Below are 19,740 nucleotides of genomic sequence, written 5' to 3'. Positions count from 1 at the left end.
TCCTTCCCCACGGAGGAAGGCGGGGGGTTCTTCATGCCTCCCACCCCAGGACACCCCCCCCCCCTCCCCATAGCACCAGTGGCCCTTCGGGACTGAACCACGACAGAGTGGCTAAAGGAAAGAAAGCCAAGGAGGTGGCAGGCAGCAGGCAGAGGCACCAAGAAGGAGATACTTTAACAAAGGAAGGAGAGTTCAAGCATAAGATGACAAAACTATGAAGGATGGAAAAAGCAGAAGAGGGGAAAGAGATCTGGAAAAAAAAAAAAAGCACACACACACACAATAACAAACAAAAAAAACCACAAGGGAAAGCAATGAGCCTGTGGCATTATTTACGATAGCCAAGACGTGGAAGCTGGCCCAATGTCCGTCCATAGACGAATGGACACAGAAGAGGCAGAGTACGTGTGTAGGGGAATAGTACTCAGCCATAAAAAAGAGTGAAATCTTGCCATTTGCAACTACGGGGATGGAACTAGAGAGTATAAAGCCAGGTGAAACAAGTCAGAGAAAGATAAACACCGCATGATTTCACTCATACGTGAAATTTAAGAAACAAAACAAACAAAGCAAAAAAGAGACAAAAAACACAGACTCCGAAATACAAAGAACAAGCTGGTGGTTGTCAGAGGGGAGGTGGGGGATGGGTGGGACAGGTGAAGGGGATTAAGGGGACACTTATCGTGGGGCGCCTGGGTGGCTCGGTCAGGTAAGAGCCCGACTCTGGATTTCGGCTCAGGTCATGATCTCGCAGTTCACGGGATCAAGCCCCATGTGCTGACAGCGCAGAGCCTGCTTGGGATTCTCTCTCTCCCTCTGCCCCTCCCGTCCTCGCATACATTTTCTCTCCCTCTCTAAAAATAAACAAATAAACTTTAAAAAAAGAGTACGCTTATGATGAGCACTGTATCATGCATAGAATTGTTGAATCATTACCCTGTACACCCTGAAACTAACATAACACTGTGTGCTAATTATACTTCTATTAAAAATAAAAAGAACAGCACGGAGACAGGACAGAGAGCCCATGCAAGGCAATGGAAAGAGCACCAAATTTGGAGTCAGACACCAATTTAGAACCCTAGCTCTGTCCCTCACTGGCCACGTGCCCTTGGGTATGTCATTAACTTTACTCTATTTCTCACCCGGAAACGGGAGGGGATTCGACCTACCCCCAAAGGGTTGTCAGGAGAATGAAATGAAACACTAAGTGAAGGCAACAATCGGTACAATCTCAGGGCATACAGCAGGTGCTCAAAAACAAAATTAAGTGACACTTCATATTCACTAGTGTGGCTATAATTTTTAAAAGGAAAATAACAGGGGGCGCCTGGGTGGCTCAGTCGGTTGAGCGTCCGACTCCGGCTCAGGTCACGATCTCACAGCTCGTGAGTTCGAGCCCCGCGTCTGGCTCTGTGCTGACAGCTCGGAGCCTGCAGCCTGCTTCCGATTCTGTGTCTCCCTCTCTCTCTCGGCCCCTCCCCCACTCACGCTCTGTCTCCCTTTCAAAAACAAACATTTAAAGAAAAAAAATGTTTGAATGGGTGTTCAAACAAGTACGTGTACACATGTATTCATAACAGCACTTGTCACAATAGCCAAAGGGTGGACACAACTCATTTGTCCATCAACCAAAGAATGGGCAAACGAAGCTGGTACATCCATACAGTGGAACATCACTGGGCCATAAAAGGAATGAAGTCCCACCGATACACACGACAACGTGGGTGAACTGTGAGAACATCACGCAAAGCAAAAGAAGCCAGATGCAAAAGGTCACGTGCTGAAGGATTCCTTTTATATGAAACGTCCAGAAAGGTTAAAGCCATAGAGACAGAAGGCAGATTAGTGGTGGCCAGGGGCTGGGGGGCAGGGGAGGAGTGGGGAGTGGGGAGTGGCTGCTTAATGGGTCTGGGTTTCTTTTGGGGGTGATGGCAATCTTCTGGAGCCAGACAGAGTGGTGATTACAAAAAGCTGGATGTAGAAGGCCAGGGGTCCTCCCACCTGCTGGTTCCGGCCACCGCTCCAACCAATGTCCTATTACAGGGTTGGTCTGTGGGAGGGTCTCCTGGTCCTTCAAATCACGGTCTCATTTTCAACAGAGCCAGAGCTCTTTCTAACTCACTCCCAATCCCGTGTCCTGAGGCCGGGTACAGATCACTCAACCCCCGGTCAGTGGTGGGTGAAAACTCCCTGGGTCTCCCAGCTGGAGCACGGCAGCGAGTGGGCAACAGAGGCACCATTGCTCCTCTCTCCAAATTGTCACAGAGTTTCACTTGGCCCAGGCCACTCAGCCCTCTGTCCGTGCCCAGCAGCCAGCACCACACCTGGAGCTGCGGCCCCAGCATCATGGCCTTCCCACTCCACTCTCCTAGGTACCTGACCCCAAGACTGATCCCCGTGCGTGGGCCAGGCAAGTTCTTACAAGGAGAATGGTGGAGGGAGGGCCATGCTTCCTTCATGATGCCCTTCCATGCCGGGTAACCAGGGAGGCCATGTCATGCTCTCCGCTCATGGTACCTACCAGCCGGGGCTGAGGTCACAGACCTTGTTCTAAACAGTGACTGAGGTCCAAGAAGTCCTGGTGAATGTTCTGGAAGAGCCAGAGATGGGACGTTGTCTTAAGTGTCCAGGGTCCAACCTTCCCACTTCCCCTCCCTGCTTCCTGCACCCAGAAGCACCCCCTCCACGTGGGCTCGCAGAGCCGTGGACTCCCTTCCCTGTCCCCATCCGGCAATTCCGCACGAAGCCGGATTAGGCATGCTGCCAGATTACAGGAGCCCTGGCTCCTGGGGGCCTCCCAGGGCTCCCACCTCCTCCCAGGCCTGAGCTCATGTCCTCTGTTAACCCGGGGCCCTGCCATGGGGGCAATGGCTCCCCGTCTTGCACACCAGCCCAGCCGCCCAGATCCCTGAGGCCGGGAGCACACAGTATACTCTGTAGGGACAGAAAGCATCCAGGCTTTCGTGAAGCTCTGTGCAGGGAGGAGAAGGTACTAGCTGCTGTGAGATGTGGAGCGTGGTGCTATTTCTCGGCAATGGAATAAATTCCACCTGTGCTCCCAGGTTCCCACAAGACTGCAGAGGGCTCCCAGCCTGACGCCCCTCCCCAGGGGACAAGCAGCCCCTTCCTGAACTTACAAAGTACTCCTGTTAGGGTCCCCAGGGCAGGCTGACACAGAAGATGAGGACTTCCTGTCCTAGGTCTCTGCTCAGGAAAGCCAACACGAAGGTCACTCTTAGACAGACAGATACACACACACACACACACACACACGGAGAGGGGAGGGGAGGAAACAAAGAGTTTTGGAGCTTCTTTGCTTCCCTTTGGGAGAGCAGGGCAGTCCCTGTCATCCTGGGACAGGTGGCCTTCAGGCTCCCTCCCAGGGCGGGGAACAAGAGGGTCTGGGGTCTGGCCAAGCAGGTTGAGATCCACATGGGATGTTGCCCTTGAGCAGGGCCTGGGCTTCCAGCGACTAAGAGCCCAGAAGGCCCAGTGTGATGGAGGCTGTTGGGCCCGCGTGACTCAGCAGAGGTGCTTCTATCTGCTGACTTCTGGCCCCGTGACTCTGATTTGAGCACCCCTCTTGGGATAGAGAACACTCAGATTCACTTTTTCTAATCATCCCCAGAGGGAAAGGCCAGGGCCAGGATGGAAAGGAACATTCATGGCCAGCTAAAATCCTTCTGCCTAAAGAGGCTGTTTGACCTTGCGGGGAAGCTGGGAGGAAGGGACCTGACGTCTCCCACACCAACTAGATATTCCAGCCAGAGCCGGAAAAATGACCCGAAGCCCCGGTCCTGGAGGCAGGGGCTGCCCCCATTCCTCCAGATCAGCAGGCACAGCCTGCCGGGCTGCTGGCTCTTTCTCTTCCTGGTGAGGAGGTGGGGGCAATTTGCGGTTTCTTGTTCGGTCCCAGCTCTGGACACCCCATCACAGCTGACCCATGCCCCCACCCCCACCCCCACGTGGGAAAGGTGCAAGGGAGGGGAGAAGGGGAAGGTACCAGCCCACCCAGCGGTTCCTCCGGTGCCAGGGAGCCTAAGCGGCTTTTCTCCAGAGGGCAGGGAGGCAAATGCTTAGGCACTTAATGGAGTACACGTGGGGCAGTATGTATACCCGGGTCTGTTCACGGGGGGTCCAGTGGGGTGAAAAACTCCTGCAGCAAGGCCCCAGCCCCTACAAGGGGGATTCGAGAGGTAGGAGCCCGAGGGCCCTGGCTCCTCCCTGCAGCACCCCATCCCTTGTGGCAAGGCATAGGCCCTCAGCGGCTTTACAGAGAGTCCCATGCTGCCACCTGGGATTTCAGAGTGCAGGGCACAGACACCTGAGGAATGCACTCGCTCGCCCTTTCAGGCAGCACCTGCGATCTCCAGGCAGCTGGGCACCGGGTGGAGGCTTCCATCAGCCTCTGCCTGCAGCCAGCAGGTACCCACCCCTTCCCAGACTCGGGCCTCAGGGCTACCCTCTCCTCTCTCTCCCCCAGCCCTCAGCTTCCCGTCCCTGCTGACAGGCCCACCCATAGGTTCTGGCCCAGTGTACACCTTCTGCTCAGCTACCACATTCCCTGCCCTGCTCAGAACGATGCCCTTTTCCACACGAATGTCCTGCACACTCTGCCTCCTCACCCCCACAGGCTCCTGCCTCGGGGCCTCCTCCGTTCTCCACCCTGCAAATTCTCCAAAAGCTCCAGGCGCCCAAGCACTTGGTTCCTTCTGGACTCCCCACCGTCCACCTGGGGTCAGTGCTCACGGGACCCTCACACCCCGTTCTCCCTGTCCAAGTCTTTCTGTAGACAGAAGCGACCACATCCAGGCACACCCCTTCCACTCAATTGCACACCAGCTCCTCTGGCCCCAAGAAGAGTGACGTACGGCCTACTGGTTTCTAGAGGCTTCTGAGCCAGGGTTCACCTGTGCTTCTGCATAAGACTCCTGCCCCCGCCCCCACCCCCACCCCAGGGGCCCTCCGGATACTCCTCAGCCTAGACCTGAAGGCCTGGTGTTCGCCCCCTCCACCCTCCCACAAAGAGTTCTCTGTAATGGAGAGGGGGCTACACCTTGAGAGACCAGACGGTGAGCACAGGCCACCTGGCAAGCAGCACAAATGGCTTTCTCCCATCCCCGCCCAGTAACCTTCTCCCCTTCCACCCACCAGGGGCCTCACCTGTGCGGGTCCCGTTTCCCGAAGCCGTGCCGGTGACGGGGCGCCAGAGGCTTTGAGGCTCCAGCTCTCCAGGGGCTGGGCCAGGCCCCCGGGGTCGCAGTCCCTGGGCAGCACGGGGCTTGCCAAGGGAAGCCGGGGTCTGCGAGCAGGTGTGCCCAAGCTCCCAGGCTCTGCAGCTGCCATCTCCAGCCTGAGGCCCAGCCTGGGGATTAGGGACGGATTGCTCTGGGAGATTTCCCCTGCCCTGGGGCTCACAGGCTGCTCCTTCCCATCTGGGAGGAGACAGGCAGGATCACTGAGCGGGGAGACCCAGCCCTAAAGAGGTGCCCCCGCCACCACCACTCTGCCCATCCCCAAGCTCAGCTGTCGCCACCATGAGTTCAGTGTGCATGAGGACACCCAGGTGTGACAGGCAGCACCTCCAGCCCCCGTGGGGGGTGCAGCACATGGAGACATGTGTACCTGCATCACTCATCCACCTAGTGCAAGCCCAGAAATGCCTCCCACCATCAGAAGCCCCCCTGAAAAACAGAGGCACAGTCCACTGGCTCCCTTCTTCACCTCCTAAAGGAAGTAGGGCTCCTGGCCAGGATGAAAAGGAAGTCTCTGGAGCCTGGAGGGGACTTCTTGTTGGATCCTAACACAGCCAGCTCAGCCTGGAGTACCCTACCTCTCTCCCTTCTGCCCCGCTAAAGCCTCCATCACTCCCAAGCCATGCTCCCTAGCCAAGAACTCCCTGGAGGAATCAGAATTCAGCCAGCATCACCTAGGGGACCCCCACAGCCCTGAGGTATTCTTCCAGAAATCCACTCTCTGCTCAGACACCACTACAGCTCCTTCTCCGCCGGCTTCTGCTCCCTATTCCCCGCTCTCCTCCATGCCCCATCCCCCCCCCGCCCCACTGCCTCCCCCCCAGCATGGCCCAGGCATAAACACCCGGGATCAAACACAGATGGCAAACTCACAGCAGTCCTTTCCTCCTTGGACTTCATCTGGACAGTTCCAGCAGGAAATCCTGCGAGTGGCCAGCAGAGGGGGCCAGAGGGCCACAATTGAGGCGAGCAAGCTCTGAGCAGGGGTACAGGAGGGCCAGCAGAGTTGAGGGCCCAGCTCAGTCTCTCAGGGAGGCTTCCGAGGCAGAATCACCAAAGACACGGCTCCTGCACCTACGTGAGCCAGGCGAAGGACCCGGGTTTTAAATACTCAGGGTCCACACGTGGTAGGGTGGTCCCAAGAAGGTGCGAAGAGATAAGGAGGTCCCAGCCGTATCTGTGGGGCCCAATGCCAGGGCGTGCAGCCAAAACCACCAAGAGCAGGAGTCCCCACACCCTGGGCTTGGGGAAACCTTACAAACATTAATGGTGGCCGATGACTTGGGGTTTGTGAGGACAGGAACCTAGCAAAAGCACACCCACAGGTCCCGATTTCTGGGGGCCACCTCAGCCATGTGCAGCCCGGGACATGAGGGTCAGAGACTACTTCCCGCACCTCCCAACATTTGTTCCTCTCGCACAGTGGTTATGTGCAAACAGGTCTTCGGTCTTACTTCCCCGAGGAAGGCAGGAATCACATCTTAAACACGTCCGAGCCCTTCGCTGGGCCTAGCGTTAGAATGACCCTCCCTGGGCTTTCAGAATGATTGAATGACCTATCTCACGGGGCTGTAACAGACAGTCTGTCTATTGCAGCTTTGTCCTAGGCATCCAAACCACAGCCTGGTCTTCTCATACTAAGACATCCCTCCTCTGCGAGAACTAACGACAAGCCTGTAAAATAACATCTAAGACGAAGTATATTGGAACCAAAATTTTTAAAAGCATGTTTTTGCACTCATTCTTAACGCAGCCTAGATGATAACATTTTGGTTACTTTAAAATGATCATCCAGGGGCGCCCGGGTGGCGCAGTCGGTTGAGCGTCCGACTTCAGCCAGGTCGCGATCTCGCGGTCCGTGAGTTCGAGCCCCGCGTCAGGCTCTGGGCTGATGGCTCGGAGCCTGGAGCCTGTTTCCGATTCTGGGTCTCCCTCTCTCTCTGCCCCTCCCCCGTTCATGCTCTGTCTCTCTCTGTCCCAAAAATAAATAAAAAACGTTGAAAAAAAATTTTAAATGATCATCCAAAGACTTTTTTTTTCCTTTTTAATGTTTTTAAATGTTTATTTTTGAGAGAGGGAGAGAGAGAGAGAGAGAGAGTGTGAGCTGGGGAGGGGCAGAGAGAGGGAGACACAGAATCCGAAGCAGGCTCTAGGGTCTGAGTTGTCAGCACAGAGCTTGACGTGGGGGCTCCAACCCACAAACCATGAGATCATGACCTGAGCCAAAGTCGGATGCTTAACTAACTGAGCCACCCAGGCGCCCCAGACTTTACCTTTTTCTAAATCCATGGCAGCTCTTACTGATTTTTTCCTCCTGTATTTCTCATTGTAAAAGTTTTTGGGTTTTTAGAAATATTTTTCTAATGTTGATTTATTTTTGAGAGAGAGCAAGAGTGGGGGAGGTGCAGAGAGAGAGAGCGAGAGTCCCAAGCAGGCTCTGGATTGTCAGCACGCAGCCTGTCGCAGGGCTCGAACTCATGAACTGTGAGATCATGGCTTGAGCCAAAAGCAAGAGTCAGATGCTTAACCGACTGAGCTATCCAGGCATCCCTAAAGATTTTATTTTTAAATAATCTCTACACCCAGCGTGAGACTTGAACTCACCACCCCAAGATCAAGAGCCATACGCTCTACTGACTGGGACAGCCAGGTGTCCCTGCAAGTGTTTTGAACTACTTAATTTTACTTGGAACACATCCACAACAAATCAAGCAAGCCCTAAGTACATACACATATTCTTAATGTTTTCTTTTTCGAGAGAGAGTAAGCGGGGCAGGGGCAGAGAGTGAGGGGGACAGAGGATCCGAAGCGGACCCTGCGCTGACAGGCTGACAGTAGACAGCCCACTGTGGGGCTTGAATTCACGAACCGTGAGATCATGACCCGAGCTGGAGTTAGAGCCTCAACCGACGGAGCCACGCAGGTGCCCCGCCCCAAAAGGCGGTCATTTTTGAAGCCCTTATTTTTTAAAACGTGTCAAGTCAAATTCAGCATAATGTATAGAAGTACTTCAAGAAATGTTGGTGGAATAAATGAAACAAACAGACCTCTCTCCCCCGCCTCCCTCCTTTCTAGGCTCCACCAAGCTAAGATGTGTAACCTTTCCTTTCAAGCAGAACAGAAGGTGGCAGCGAGCAGGAGACCAGAGGTGGGGAGAGCCCTGGGGCTCTCTCCTGAGCTCTCTCCCTCCCTGGACTTCCTGATCATGAAGGCTCAGAAGCACCAGAAAGAGGTTCTTGCGAGAGCACACTGCACCACCAAGATAACCTTGAGGAGAGCCCCCAGGACACAGGCAGCCGGGGGTCTCCCCGATGGGAGGGTTCGGCTCCTCTCCTCCAGCGACAACCACCCATCAGCACAATAACTAAACAGCAGGAAAAAGAGGGGAGGAGCTAGGGGTGAACCGGTAGTCTGCTAAGAGAAAAGGAACAGACAGGAACCAGGGGGAGGTGTGCCAGGCAGGCCAGGGGGGAGAGAGATCCCTTTCCCTCCAGAGTCTGCTCTTGGCTTTACGTGCATGAAATGTTCCCAGACCTGCCAAGGCCACGGAGTTTCCTGTCCTGCGGGTGGGAAGCAGGGAGCCCAAGGCGCCGTGACTTGGGGTGGGGAAAGGTTATGTGAGCCCTGGATTTGGGTCTCAGTTCCACAGTTGCTCTGGGACCTCAAGCTCCCACACGCCCTGAGGCTCAGTGTCCCCAAGTGCAATGGGAGTGGGGAGTGGAGGGCGGCGGGAGGGGGGGGGTGGGGCTGAAAAGCCCTGGCTGAAGGGGGATGTATCACAGGAAGACTCACCTAGGCCAGGCTCTGTGGGGGAGGGCTACCCCTCTCAGTGGCACGGCAGAGGGCCTGCGGTCAGCGGCCTGCCACAGACCCGCACCCTGCCACTCGCTGGCCTCGGCAGGCCCTGCGTGTGCCTGGAGGCACCAGGGCCTACAAAGCAGCAGCCTGGAGGAAGAGGCCTTAAGGAATCAGACCCGCGGCATCAGGAGGTAGGAGGGGAAGGTGAGAGACTCTCCGTAGCCGAGCCTCAGTTTTCCTGGCTGCAAAATGGCACGCATGCTCATGAACTCCCAGGGCCACGGTGAAGATAAACTGGGAACATGTCTGACACACTGTCGGTTTTACTGAACAAGACGACCAGCACCGAGGCCCCCTCGCCACACGTGTATGTGCACGTACAGGCACACACACACCACACGCTACTTGGGAGACTTTGCCTGGGACAGAGAAAGCCACAAAAGTGGCTGCTGAGAGAGTGGCAGGTGGATGCGGAAGGGCTACAGTGAGCAGTAAGGCTGGGGGCTCAGGCAGCACACGAGCCACAAGGCAACCTCCTTCTGCGAAGAAGTGGGTGCCCCTGAGAGGATGCCATCGCGTGTACCTGCCGTTAAGTCCTGGCCGTCCCGCTCCCCTGCCGTCACCCCCTCTGGCCTGACGGAGACGCAGGCCCCATGTCAGCCAAGGTGGGGCGGCCCCCGTGGCTCAGGCCCATGAGCGCGGGCAGCTGGGCCGGGCCAGGGGTCTGTGGTCGCACTGCCCCCACCCTCCCGGTTAGCCTGAGCCCAGGGGTGACAGATGGAAGAGGACGCTGGAGGGAAGCCCGGATCGGTCGCTGGGCTCCGCTCAGTTCAGTCTCCTCTTCCTCTTCTTTGAAGTTTCAGGCCAGGCCCCTTCTTCCCCTAATACTGTCAGTTTCACATTTTCTCTTTTCTTCTTCTCCTCTGGTTATCGTTCTTCAGCTCCTCCCTTTTTTATCTTCCTACTTACTCTTCTTTCTCTTAGGGGGGGAAAAAAGGCACAAACCACATATTCTGAAGGAGGGGAAACCTGAGAAGCCATCGGCTTTAGAAGCTAAAGACAGCTAAATTTAGCAGCTCAGAATAGAAGGTGAGGCCTTCAAAATCTCACGCTCCAGGTGCGCTGTGAAAATCTCCCAGTTAGCATCCCTCCGTGGCAGGCTGCTGCCTCTCTAATGCTCACCTCTTGCAAATAGGGCTTTGGGAAGCGGTCGGCACTCAGAGTCCTTCCTCCAACACTCATTTGTTGACCCGACCAGAAGATGCATCTTCTTAGAAACTCACGTTTCTCAGCAGAGAGCTTCTTCGTCCTCCCTGCACCACCCCCGCCATGAAAGGCAGGAGGGGAGGAAGATTCATAGTCTGCGGGGTGAACTACAGCAACCAAGTGGGCATGTTTCGTAGGAGCAGGTAGAGAGGCTTGGCCCCACGAGCGGATAGAAAAGGCAGACAGAAAAGGCCAGAATGGAGAAAGCTGGGGGGTGACCAGCACGCACACACCAGGCCACCCTCCAGCTGCTTCCAGGGAGGGAGAAGGCCATGTCTCCCACCTGGTGCTTTTCCGCCCGGCTGATGCCGTGGACACTCCTACAGGAAGTCCCCTGCGGGCAAAGTCATGAGCCAGATGCTGGGCAGTGGAGAGAATCGCTCATCTTTGGTCTCTTTTAGGAAAATCAAAATGGGTGACAGGTGGATAGACAAAGATAATTTCAAGTCTTTCATAGCCACTCTGTTTCCTTGGTGGTGGGGGCCCTGGGGACAGGTGTAGGAGAAAGTGACCCAGAGAGGAAGCAGCTTCTTTTTGGGTGGTTTTTAGGAAGAGAGCACCCCCATTCCATACTCTTTGCCGAGAAGAATTTATTTTTTTAATTTTTTTACATTTATTTATTTTTAAAAGAGAGGAACAGAGTGTGAGCAGGGGACGGGCAGAGAGAGAGGGAGGCGCAGTACCCGAAGATGGCTCCAGGCTCTGAGCTGTTAGCACAGAGCCCGATGTGGGGCTCGAACTCACGAATCGTGAGATCAGGACCCGAGCCGAAGTCGGACGCTTAACTGACTGAGCCATCCAGGCGCCCCTGCCAAGAAGAATTTAGAATGATTCCTTTCTAAAAGCAGAGGGTTGACATGCAGAACTCTTGGGGGTTCTTGCTGACTCCAGGGTTCCTCACTTACATGAGCTGCCCTGATTAAACAAGGAACACAAGCTGCAAAATGCTGTTCGACTGAGTGCCAAAGCCAGCAAGGCTCAAAGAGACACGACCCGCAAGTCCGAGGCACATGCCCGCCATGCCACCGGGCCCCTGAGAAGTCAGTAGACAGGCATGGGGCCCAGATCATAGTTGGCTCTGAAGCCACCTGCTCAGGCCGTGAAGAAACCTTATATAATGAAGTTAATATTACAGAGCTTTTCCAGGGCAGGCTTCACCTTTCCGGCCACCCGAAGGAGGTCACAGTATCACTTTGGATCTGTTGAGCGTCTGCTGGGCATGCTTAATTATTCACTAGCTACGGATACTGGCCCAGCTTTGGGGTCCCAGTAGCAGGGTTTCTGCAGAGGTGGAAAAGGATGCAGTGAGAACTCCCCCATCCAGACTTGGGTGAAGGTCAAAGAGGACAAAAGAAGTAGAGGCCTGAGAGTTGGCCTCTGCAGGATGAGGGAAACAGGGGCTGGCAGGGGCCAAGAACAGTCAGATGCCCCAGCGCCTGTCACTGGGGAGAGAAGGGAGGTCGGAGAGGGCTACGGTTTCCAGAAACATCACTCATTGCCTCCAGCCCCCACACTGCAGGGCAGGACAGCCCTTGGCTCCTGGAGCCCAGCAGGAATGCGGCCGGGTGTATGTATTCATCACTGCTTCTGTGTCAGAGCCCTCTGCCCTGTGGCGTATAAACAGAGAAAGCTCAGACTGCCCATGAGAAGAAAGAGGCAGGAGCGGGGATCAGGTTAGCGATACTAGGTATCCATTGCCTCGTCTGGCACCAGAGGGAACCGAGATCATGTGTCGCAACTCAGGGATGTGGTGGATACAGGGAGGAATGTGCACGGTGGCTGGGGAGCCCTGTGCCAGCTCCCTTGACCCATGCCCACACCACCAGCACTGGCTCCTCGCCGTCTGGAACGGGATGACAGAGAGCTCCTCCTGCTGCTGACTCTTACCGGCTCCGGCGCGGGGCTGATAACCAAACCTGGAGCACACCTTCCCCTGGGGTGCATCTTATGGGCTCAGGGTCCCAAGGGGAAAGGCTGGGGACTTGAAAGTCTCCCACCTGCATCTGGGCTGGAGTCCTCACGGACTCCAGGGGCTGCAGAGAGCCACAGGGTCTCCCATAAGGTTTTGGCCTGAGCTAGGCCACAAGGGGGGCTGAAAATGCAAGAAACTGGGTCTTGCTAGGTAACTTGGACATGATCTGACTTCACCACCCCGCCCCCCCCCCCCCCTGCTGGGGGAATTCTGTACTTCCAGAAGCCAGGGCTAATCTGGAGAACAGGGGGAATTTTCTATCTAGAAAGAAAGTCATGGATGTCAGTGGGGAAGATGAATAAAGGCTAATTCTAGGAAAGCCAGGTCCTTCCTGGGACAACTAACTGAGCCCAGGATCCTGCTCTAAAAGAGAAGGCTGTAGCTCATGATCTCTGGGGCCCAAGCTTTAGGTAAGGGGCAGTTTAGCCCCTCTCCTGATTGGACAGGACCCCTAAAAGGCAAGGTGCTTCTCCTGCATATGAGGACCGCAAATCAGACTAAAAGAAGAATTTGATTTGCCAGGTGCTACAAGATATACTGCTGTGGTGGGGCCCGAAGGACCCAGGAAAATAGTCTTTTTTTTTTTTTTTTAACATTTATTCATTTTTGAGAGACAGAGAGAGACAGAGCCCGAGCAGGGGAGGAGCAGAGAGAGGGAGACCCAGAATCCAAAGCAGGCTCCAGGCTCCAAGCGGTCGAAGCTGCTTCAGAGCAGCGGTCAGAGCCCGCTGACACAGCACAGAGCCCGACACGGGGCTCGAACTCACGAACCTCGAGATCATGACCTGAGCCAAAGTTGGACGCTTAACCAACTGGGCCACCCAGGCGCCCCATGTCTTTAATCATTGAGACAGGAAACAACGGTTCACGACAAATCACAGAGCTGCCCCGTCTGGGCCTGGCGAGCGGCTAGCTGCCTCTGGTTCTCTGTCCACCTAAGGAGCCTTTGCATGCGGAGAGGAAGAGAAAAGACGAGGGGACGAGACGGAACAGAGAAGGCGGCTGTCCTCCCCAGCAATTGGGTAGGAGTTCTGGCTGGCACAGACCCGAGTGTATACATGAATGACTGAACGGGCAGAGTGTCATGTGACTCTGAAGGTAGATGTATTTGTGTGGACAGGCCGAGGAACGCAGCGGGACCCTAGAGCAGGGCCCCTTCGGCCTCTCGTGTAACCTGGCCTGCAAGCTCAGACACACGAGGAAGCCCCCCAGATGCATGGTCTGGCCTCCCCCAGCCGCTGAGGGGTCGGCAGGGCAGCCCCACCCACCTCTGACCCAGCAGGATCTCAGACGTAAATAAACCAGGCTCCTTTGGCACCTGCCAAGATCTGTCTTCTTGGCAAGAGCCTAGGGCTAAGGGTGGCCCCTCGCTTGCCATCCCTCGGAGTAAACAGGGGTGCTTATTTATGCCGGGGCAGAGAAGAAAAAATCTTGTTGTCCAGTAAGTCTGGTAGAGCAGTATACGGAAGAACAGGATGTCCAGAGTCTGCTCTGGTTTAGGTGATGAGCTGAACACCACTGGTTTCCCTGCCTGGAGCCTGGAGATAAGACCTCCTGAGGCCACAGGAAGCATCCAAGCGTGACACGATCTCTCCACTCTCTGCACCTCACCGTGTGCACCCGGCCCTCTCTCCCACCCTGCCTGCCCTGGTTCAGCAGGGGCAGCAGGCTGGCCTGTCAGTAAAAGTCCTGCCACTGAGCACCTCCGTGCTGGTCTCCGAAGGCTGTCTAGACACCTTCTGCGGGCTCTAGGCTCCCACCAGCACGCTGTTCCTTGTCCTCAGAGGCCACCAACCACACCACACAGAGGGGGAAGGGCAACCAGGGCAAGGCCAGGAGCCAGCCTGGCAGGGCTGGCCATAAACCCAGTGCTCCTGCATTATCCCCCTCCAGAGACCCTCCAGCTGGGTGCACCTTGCACAAGCCTGGAAGTGGGGAGAAGAACATGGCAGCAGCTTAGGGAAATTTTTGAATAAGACCAAGAGGGAAGCAATGAGCCAATCAGATGTGGAACAAATGAGAAAAAGGGAATATACGCCTCTGATCCCTGCAGGGGCTAATCTGGTCCCTGAAATGCTGGGAGCAGGACAAAGGCAGGATGGGAAGAGTTACTAGGTTTCTCTGAGAGTACACATTTTCTCAGAACTGCTGCTCAGGAGAGGGAGAGAGAGAGGGAGAGAGAGAGAGAGAGAGGGAGAGGGAGAGGGAGAGAGAGAGGGAGAGGGAGAGAGAGAGGGAGAGGGAGAGAGAGAGGGAGAGGGAGAGAGAGAGTGAGAGAGAGAGAGGGAGAGAGAGAGGGAGAGAGGGAGAGGGAGAGAGAGAGGGAGAGAGAGAGGGAGAGAGAGAGGGAGAGAGAGAGGGAGAAGGAGGGAGAGAGAGAGGGAGAGAGAGAGAGAGAATAAACACTCATCTGCTGGGGGACACTCAACTCCACTGTTGCTGCACATGTAACCAGTGGTTCCTGCTGCAGCCCCTGCAGCCCAAGTTTCCCAGAGGTTAAGGCTACGTTACATACAGATGGAGAACCCAGATGTCACCTGCATTCTCTGGGCACCTAGGGCCCCAGTGCCCCAACAAATGATGACAATTTTTTTCGCTTTATAGATGTCAGGCAGAGAGAGTAGCTAATTTGCTCAGTGCTATACAAATAGTAGAAAGCAGGATGGTGGGGCAGAGATGGGCATTTGTTTTTGCTTTTTTTTAAAAAGGAAAAAAGTTCATTTATTTATTCTTGAGAGAGAGAGAGAGGACGCATGTGTGCATAAGCAGGGGAGGGGCAGAGCGAGGAGGAGAGAGAGAGTTCCAAGCAGGCTTCGTGCTTTCCGCACAGAGCCTGACGTGGGGCTTGATCTCACGAACCATGAGATCAGGACCTGAGCCAAAATCGAGAGCCCGACGCTTAACCAACTGAGCCACCCAGGTGCCCCCCGATTTTGCTTTTAGGGGAAATCATTTAAGGCACAATGTCGAAAACAGCTAACTGGAGGGAACAAATGATAGCCAACAATGTCACCAAGGCTGAGCTGCCTCCCAGGACCATGAGCCCCTATCTGTTCCCCTGCTGTCCTTGGGGCTCCAGGTCCCCTGCTCTCTTCGGGTGGGGGCTGGGCGAGCCTCTCCGTGACAGCTGAGGAACTATAGCTGCCTCCAGGCTGTTCCAGTAACTCAACCCCCGCCGGGGCCGCTCTGGTCCGAAAGCCAGCTGGTGAGTTCCAAACAATGGCAAGGGGTGTGGGTAGTGGGGGAGGCTTATGAATTAAAAATAGATGCTAGTAATCACCAGGGAGCTTGCAGAGAGCATGCGGAGCATTGTTTACTAGAGAGAAGAATACCTTCTATTCATGCCCAGACCGGGGTGGAACCACCACAGCTTCTCACACCAACCAATGGCCTCTGGGTCTGGAGGAGTCAGCTGACAGAGCCGGGGTGGCTGGAAGACCCCCTTGCTCCTCAGGAGCTCCCCAGGCCTCGCCTATCTCTGGAGGAACAGCTACAGGGCTGGAAAGCTGTGTCACTGAAGGGGGAACGGCACCCCAGCAATAAAGTCACCCTCTTGGGCCGAGGCAGGTCTGCTCCCTATGGATACTGCATCACGTGACCCCTGGTGCTTTCAGCGACCTCGCATCTGTTTGGTCTCGCGAACACGCTCGAATGCGGGCTCTAGTCTCCTCTCTGCCATGAAAGTAGCTGGGTGTCCTCAGGCAAGCAGTCTCTTGATTCCTCTAGGACTCGGTCTATTCATCCGGAAAATGGGGATAAGAACACCTGCTCTGGCAACTTCACAGGGAGGTTGTTCAGATTCACTGGGCAATACATATGACAGAGTTGGGGAGAGCTGAAAGTTCTAAATAAGGATATAAGACAGTCATAGGAACAATCATGTCCCCCAGGGCACCGTCCTGCCTGGCAGCTCGCCCAAGAGCGTCCGGCCCTGGTCTTTCACCGGCAGCAAGAGAAGAACCCCGGCTGTCTTGGGGCCAGTGTCCGCACGAGCCACGTGCAAAAGCCTGGGGAGAAGCTTCCCGGCTGACACGCCCACCTCCGCGCCCCCCAGCCCCTTGCATTCGCGGTCAGCAAACATCAACGACCCTTCACCAGCTTCTCACGGGGCCAGCCACCCGCCCGCTCCGTCTGCTCAGGCAGCCAGAGAACACAAGGTTCACATGCTCCTCTTCATAAAGTAGCTGTGGTACTGGGGACCCTGGCCTGGCAGGACGGTTCTAATTTTATTTTTCAAGTGTCTTCACTGACTCAGCACTGAGAGGTGGGTCTGGCTGCAGCTGCACGCAGAGCACCTGTTCACTGTGGCCCGGTAAGCTGCTTCATTCTGCTGGCCCCTCTGGGGTCTCCATTCCACAAGCCCTTTCAGCCAACACATGCAGATCTCACTCTGGGAACACACTCTCCACAGTTGAAACTAGGCTTGCAAATGGTCCGGTGCCATCCTTCTAAATCCTATCTTCACGCCGACAACTCCCAACTGTATGCCTCCAGCCTGGATCTCTCCCCAGGACTCCAGACTCATACATCTGACTGCCTACTTGGCATTTCCATGTGCATGTTTAATAGCCGTCTCAAACGTAACAGGTCCAAAACCCAGCTCCGCTTTCTGCCCCCCCCCCCCCCCACAGCCCCTGCCAGATATCTGTTCCATTTGCCTTTTTTCCCAACTCCGTGAATGACGATTTCGTCTTTCCAGCTGCCAGGCCAAAAAGCCGTGTGCCGTCTTTGCCTGCTTTCACGCTCCACGTCCGTCAGAGGTGGACGTGGCCCGATCTCCGAAGCAAACCCAGAATCCAGCCACTTCTCCCCACCCTTACCACTCCCACCCAGCTGCAAGCCACCACCGCCGCGTGCCTGGAGTATTTCGACAGCTTCCCGGCTGGACTCCGTGTTTACACCCCGGCTCGTAGCCTGTTCACACAGCAGCCAGCGTGGTCTTCTGAAAAGGTATCACTCATCTGCACAAAAACCTTCTAATGACCTCCCATCTCACTTGGGAAAAAAGTCAGAAGCCCCTTTCCTGGCCCATGAGGCCCTAGGTGACCCACAACTCTCCCCACCCATCTTTAAAACTTCAATAAAACCCAAAGTGCCTCAACCCAGTATCTGCTGTCCTGTCTCCCCGCACGGGCAACACACGCTGCGCCCACTTCCACCAGCTCCGAAATCCACTGAAACGGGTTTCTTGCTGGTTACCAATGACCCCCTCTGCGTGTGCTGCCTGCACACACTTCCATACCCAGATAGGACCTGTCACTCCTGCCCCGTTTCACTCTTTTGACTACTCCCTCCTCCTGCTTCTGGATTCTCTCTCTCCATGGTGACTCCTCTGTGTCTGGATATTCTGTCCTTTTATGTCACATCTGTCCTCGACTTCGCGCTCACTTGACACGTGCCCTTCAGGGGTCTCTTCTATACCCATGATTTCAAGCTCAGTGCTGACTTCCAGAGTGCCAGCCCGAGTCCAGACCTCTCGCCCATGAACCCGACTGCCCGCTGGAGCTCTTTAGTCGGACAGCTCCCAAAGGCACCTGCAACTCAACGCGTCCAAAAGCGAACGCATCAGTCTCCTTCCACAACCTGCTCCTACTTCCGTGTTTCCTCAACTAGAAGATGCCCCATCCGCGAGGTTGGTAAGCCAGAAACCCTGGAATCATCCTCTCCTCTTTCCTTTTGTCTTCCTATCCACTTTCTCACCTGGCAGTGCTGATTCCAACTTCCAAAAGTCTTCCGGATTTGTCTCCTCCTTTCCAACCTCACTGCTGCGGCCCAGACTCCTGAAGCAGCTCCAAAACCAGTTTCCTTGACTCCACTCCTGACCCCCTTCCCAGTCTATTGTCTACACTGAGATCCAGAGGGACCACTTCCTTCCAGCTTCCTGCCTAACACCCACGGACACCTTCACACTACCTGTGTAGTCTGGCCTCTGCCTACCCGTCGGTCCCCAACACAGCTGGATGCTGTGACCACAGCGAAGGCCAGGAGGACCCCTGCGCCAGCTCGCGGACTTCTGTACATGCTACTCCCTCTCCCCCCCCCCCCCCCTTCCCCCTAGTTCTTTCCTGGGCTAACCTGTACTCCTTCAAGGCTCAAGTCAATGGCTTCCTCCAGAAGGTCTTTACCAACTCCAATTCCCTCCCCCTGCTCCCAAAGGCCACACAGCCTCTATCACAGCCTTACCACCTTATTCTGTCCGTTGCCCGTCTGCCCCCCACCTCTATTCAGTAAGCTCGTGAACACAGTACCTCAGCTTGTTCATTCTTATGGCATTAGCAAGCGTTCAGTGAGCACTTGTCATATGAACAAAGGAGTGAGGACAGAACTTCAGAAGTGCCAAACTAGCTTTTCTCCTTACCCTTACCCCTCATGGCTTCCTCTCCTATCTTCTTTGGTTGGTAATAATAATAAAAACGATACTGTGCCAGGCTCCATCCCAGACATTCATACATACATGAACCCATTCGAACCTACAGCAACTCTACTGTTATTATCCTCGCTTTCAGCTGGGGAAACTGAGGTACACAGACGTTAAGTGACTGACGCAGCTTACTAAGTGCAGAGCCAGGGCTGGCGCCAGCCTAGGCTCTGAACCAAATGCCGGTACTGCTCCTTGATGGCCTGTTTAAGGTAAACAAGCCGGAATTAACATCGGCCTGAGCAAAACCTCATTTTTGAAAACCCCTGAGACAAAGAGAAACGAACCCCTTGGGGATCATCTCTTGCCTTGGGTTTGGTCCAACCCCGCGGACAGTTCTGTGGGCAGCAGGGTGTGGGTACCCACCCTGCAGGACCCCAGCTCAGCCCCCCGCAGGTCCAGAGGCCCCTCCGCGGATGGCTCTCGCGCCCCAGTGCCTCCCCGCCACACCGAGGCCACGCCCCCTCGTGCCCCACCTCACCTTATCGCCGCCCTCGGCCTCCTCGGCCAGGAGGTACACGTTGCCACCGTCAGCCAGCAGCAGGGCGGTGTCGGTGGTGGAGGAGGAGCGGGGGCGGCACTGGTGCTGGTGCAGGATGGCGGCCAGGCTGCTGTCCTGGGGGGCCTTGCGCAGCAGGTGGGGGCTGCCGCGCTGGGGCTCCAGGGAGCTGCTCTTGGTGCGCCGGCTGCCGCCCCCGCCGCCGCCCCCGCCGCTGCCGTGCAGGCTGGCGCCCCGCTTGATCGAGGGCCGGGAGCGGATCTGCTGCAGCACGCGGTTGAAGGCGGTGGGCCGCGCGGGCAGGTCGTGCAGGGACATGGCGTAGGAGACACGGTGCATCTCCGGGGAGCGCTCCTTCTCGTCCGGGGAGTCATGGTCGGACATGCCCTGCTGCTGCTGCTGCTGCTGGGAATCCTGAGACGTCTGATGCTCCCTCTCCCGAGACCGGCGCCGGCTGTGGAACAGGTGCTTCAGGCCGTGGCCAAACATGGAGCCCTCTGAGAGCTGCTGGATTTTCTTAACGGGGAGA

The 19,740-nt window shown here is 55.7% G+C and overlaps 1 protein-coding gene across 3 annotated transcripts in view; it reads right to left on the bottom strand.

The window, feature by feature from the left end:
- Positions 1-19,740, bottom strand: part of TMCC2 (transmembrane and coiled-coil domain family 2) — a 39,963-nt gene that overhangs the window by 7,782 nt on the left and 12,441 nt on the right. For 2 of the 3 annotated variants that reach the window (XM_043569257.1, XM_043569258.1), the window contains exon 2: positions 19,194-19,727. In XM_043569257.1, coding sequence (XP_043425192.1) covers positions 19,194-19,727 — 534 coding nt within the window. Of the gene's footprint in view, positions 1-5,166; positions 5,487-19,193; positions 19,728-19,740 lie in introns of those variants that run through there. The other variant, XM_043569259.1, reaches the window with a different exon arrangement.

This window comes from Prionailurus bengalensis, chromosome E4 (genome assembly GCF_016509475.1).
Source record: "Prionailurus bengalensis isolate Pbe53 chromosome E4, Fcat_Pben_1.1_paternal_pri, whole genome shotgun sequence".
Taxonomy (NCBI): Eukaryota; Metazoa; Chordata; class Mammalia; order Carnivora; family Felidae; genus Prionailurus; species Prionailurus bengalensis.
The sequence above is the reverse complement of the archived record's forward strand: the minus strand, read 5'-3'. Positions and strand labels throughout refer to the sequence as shown.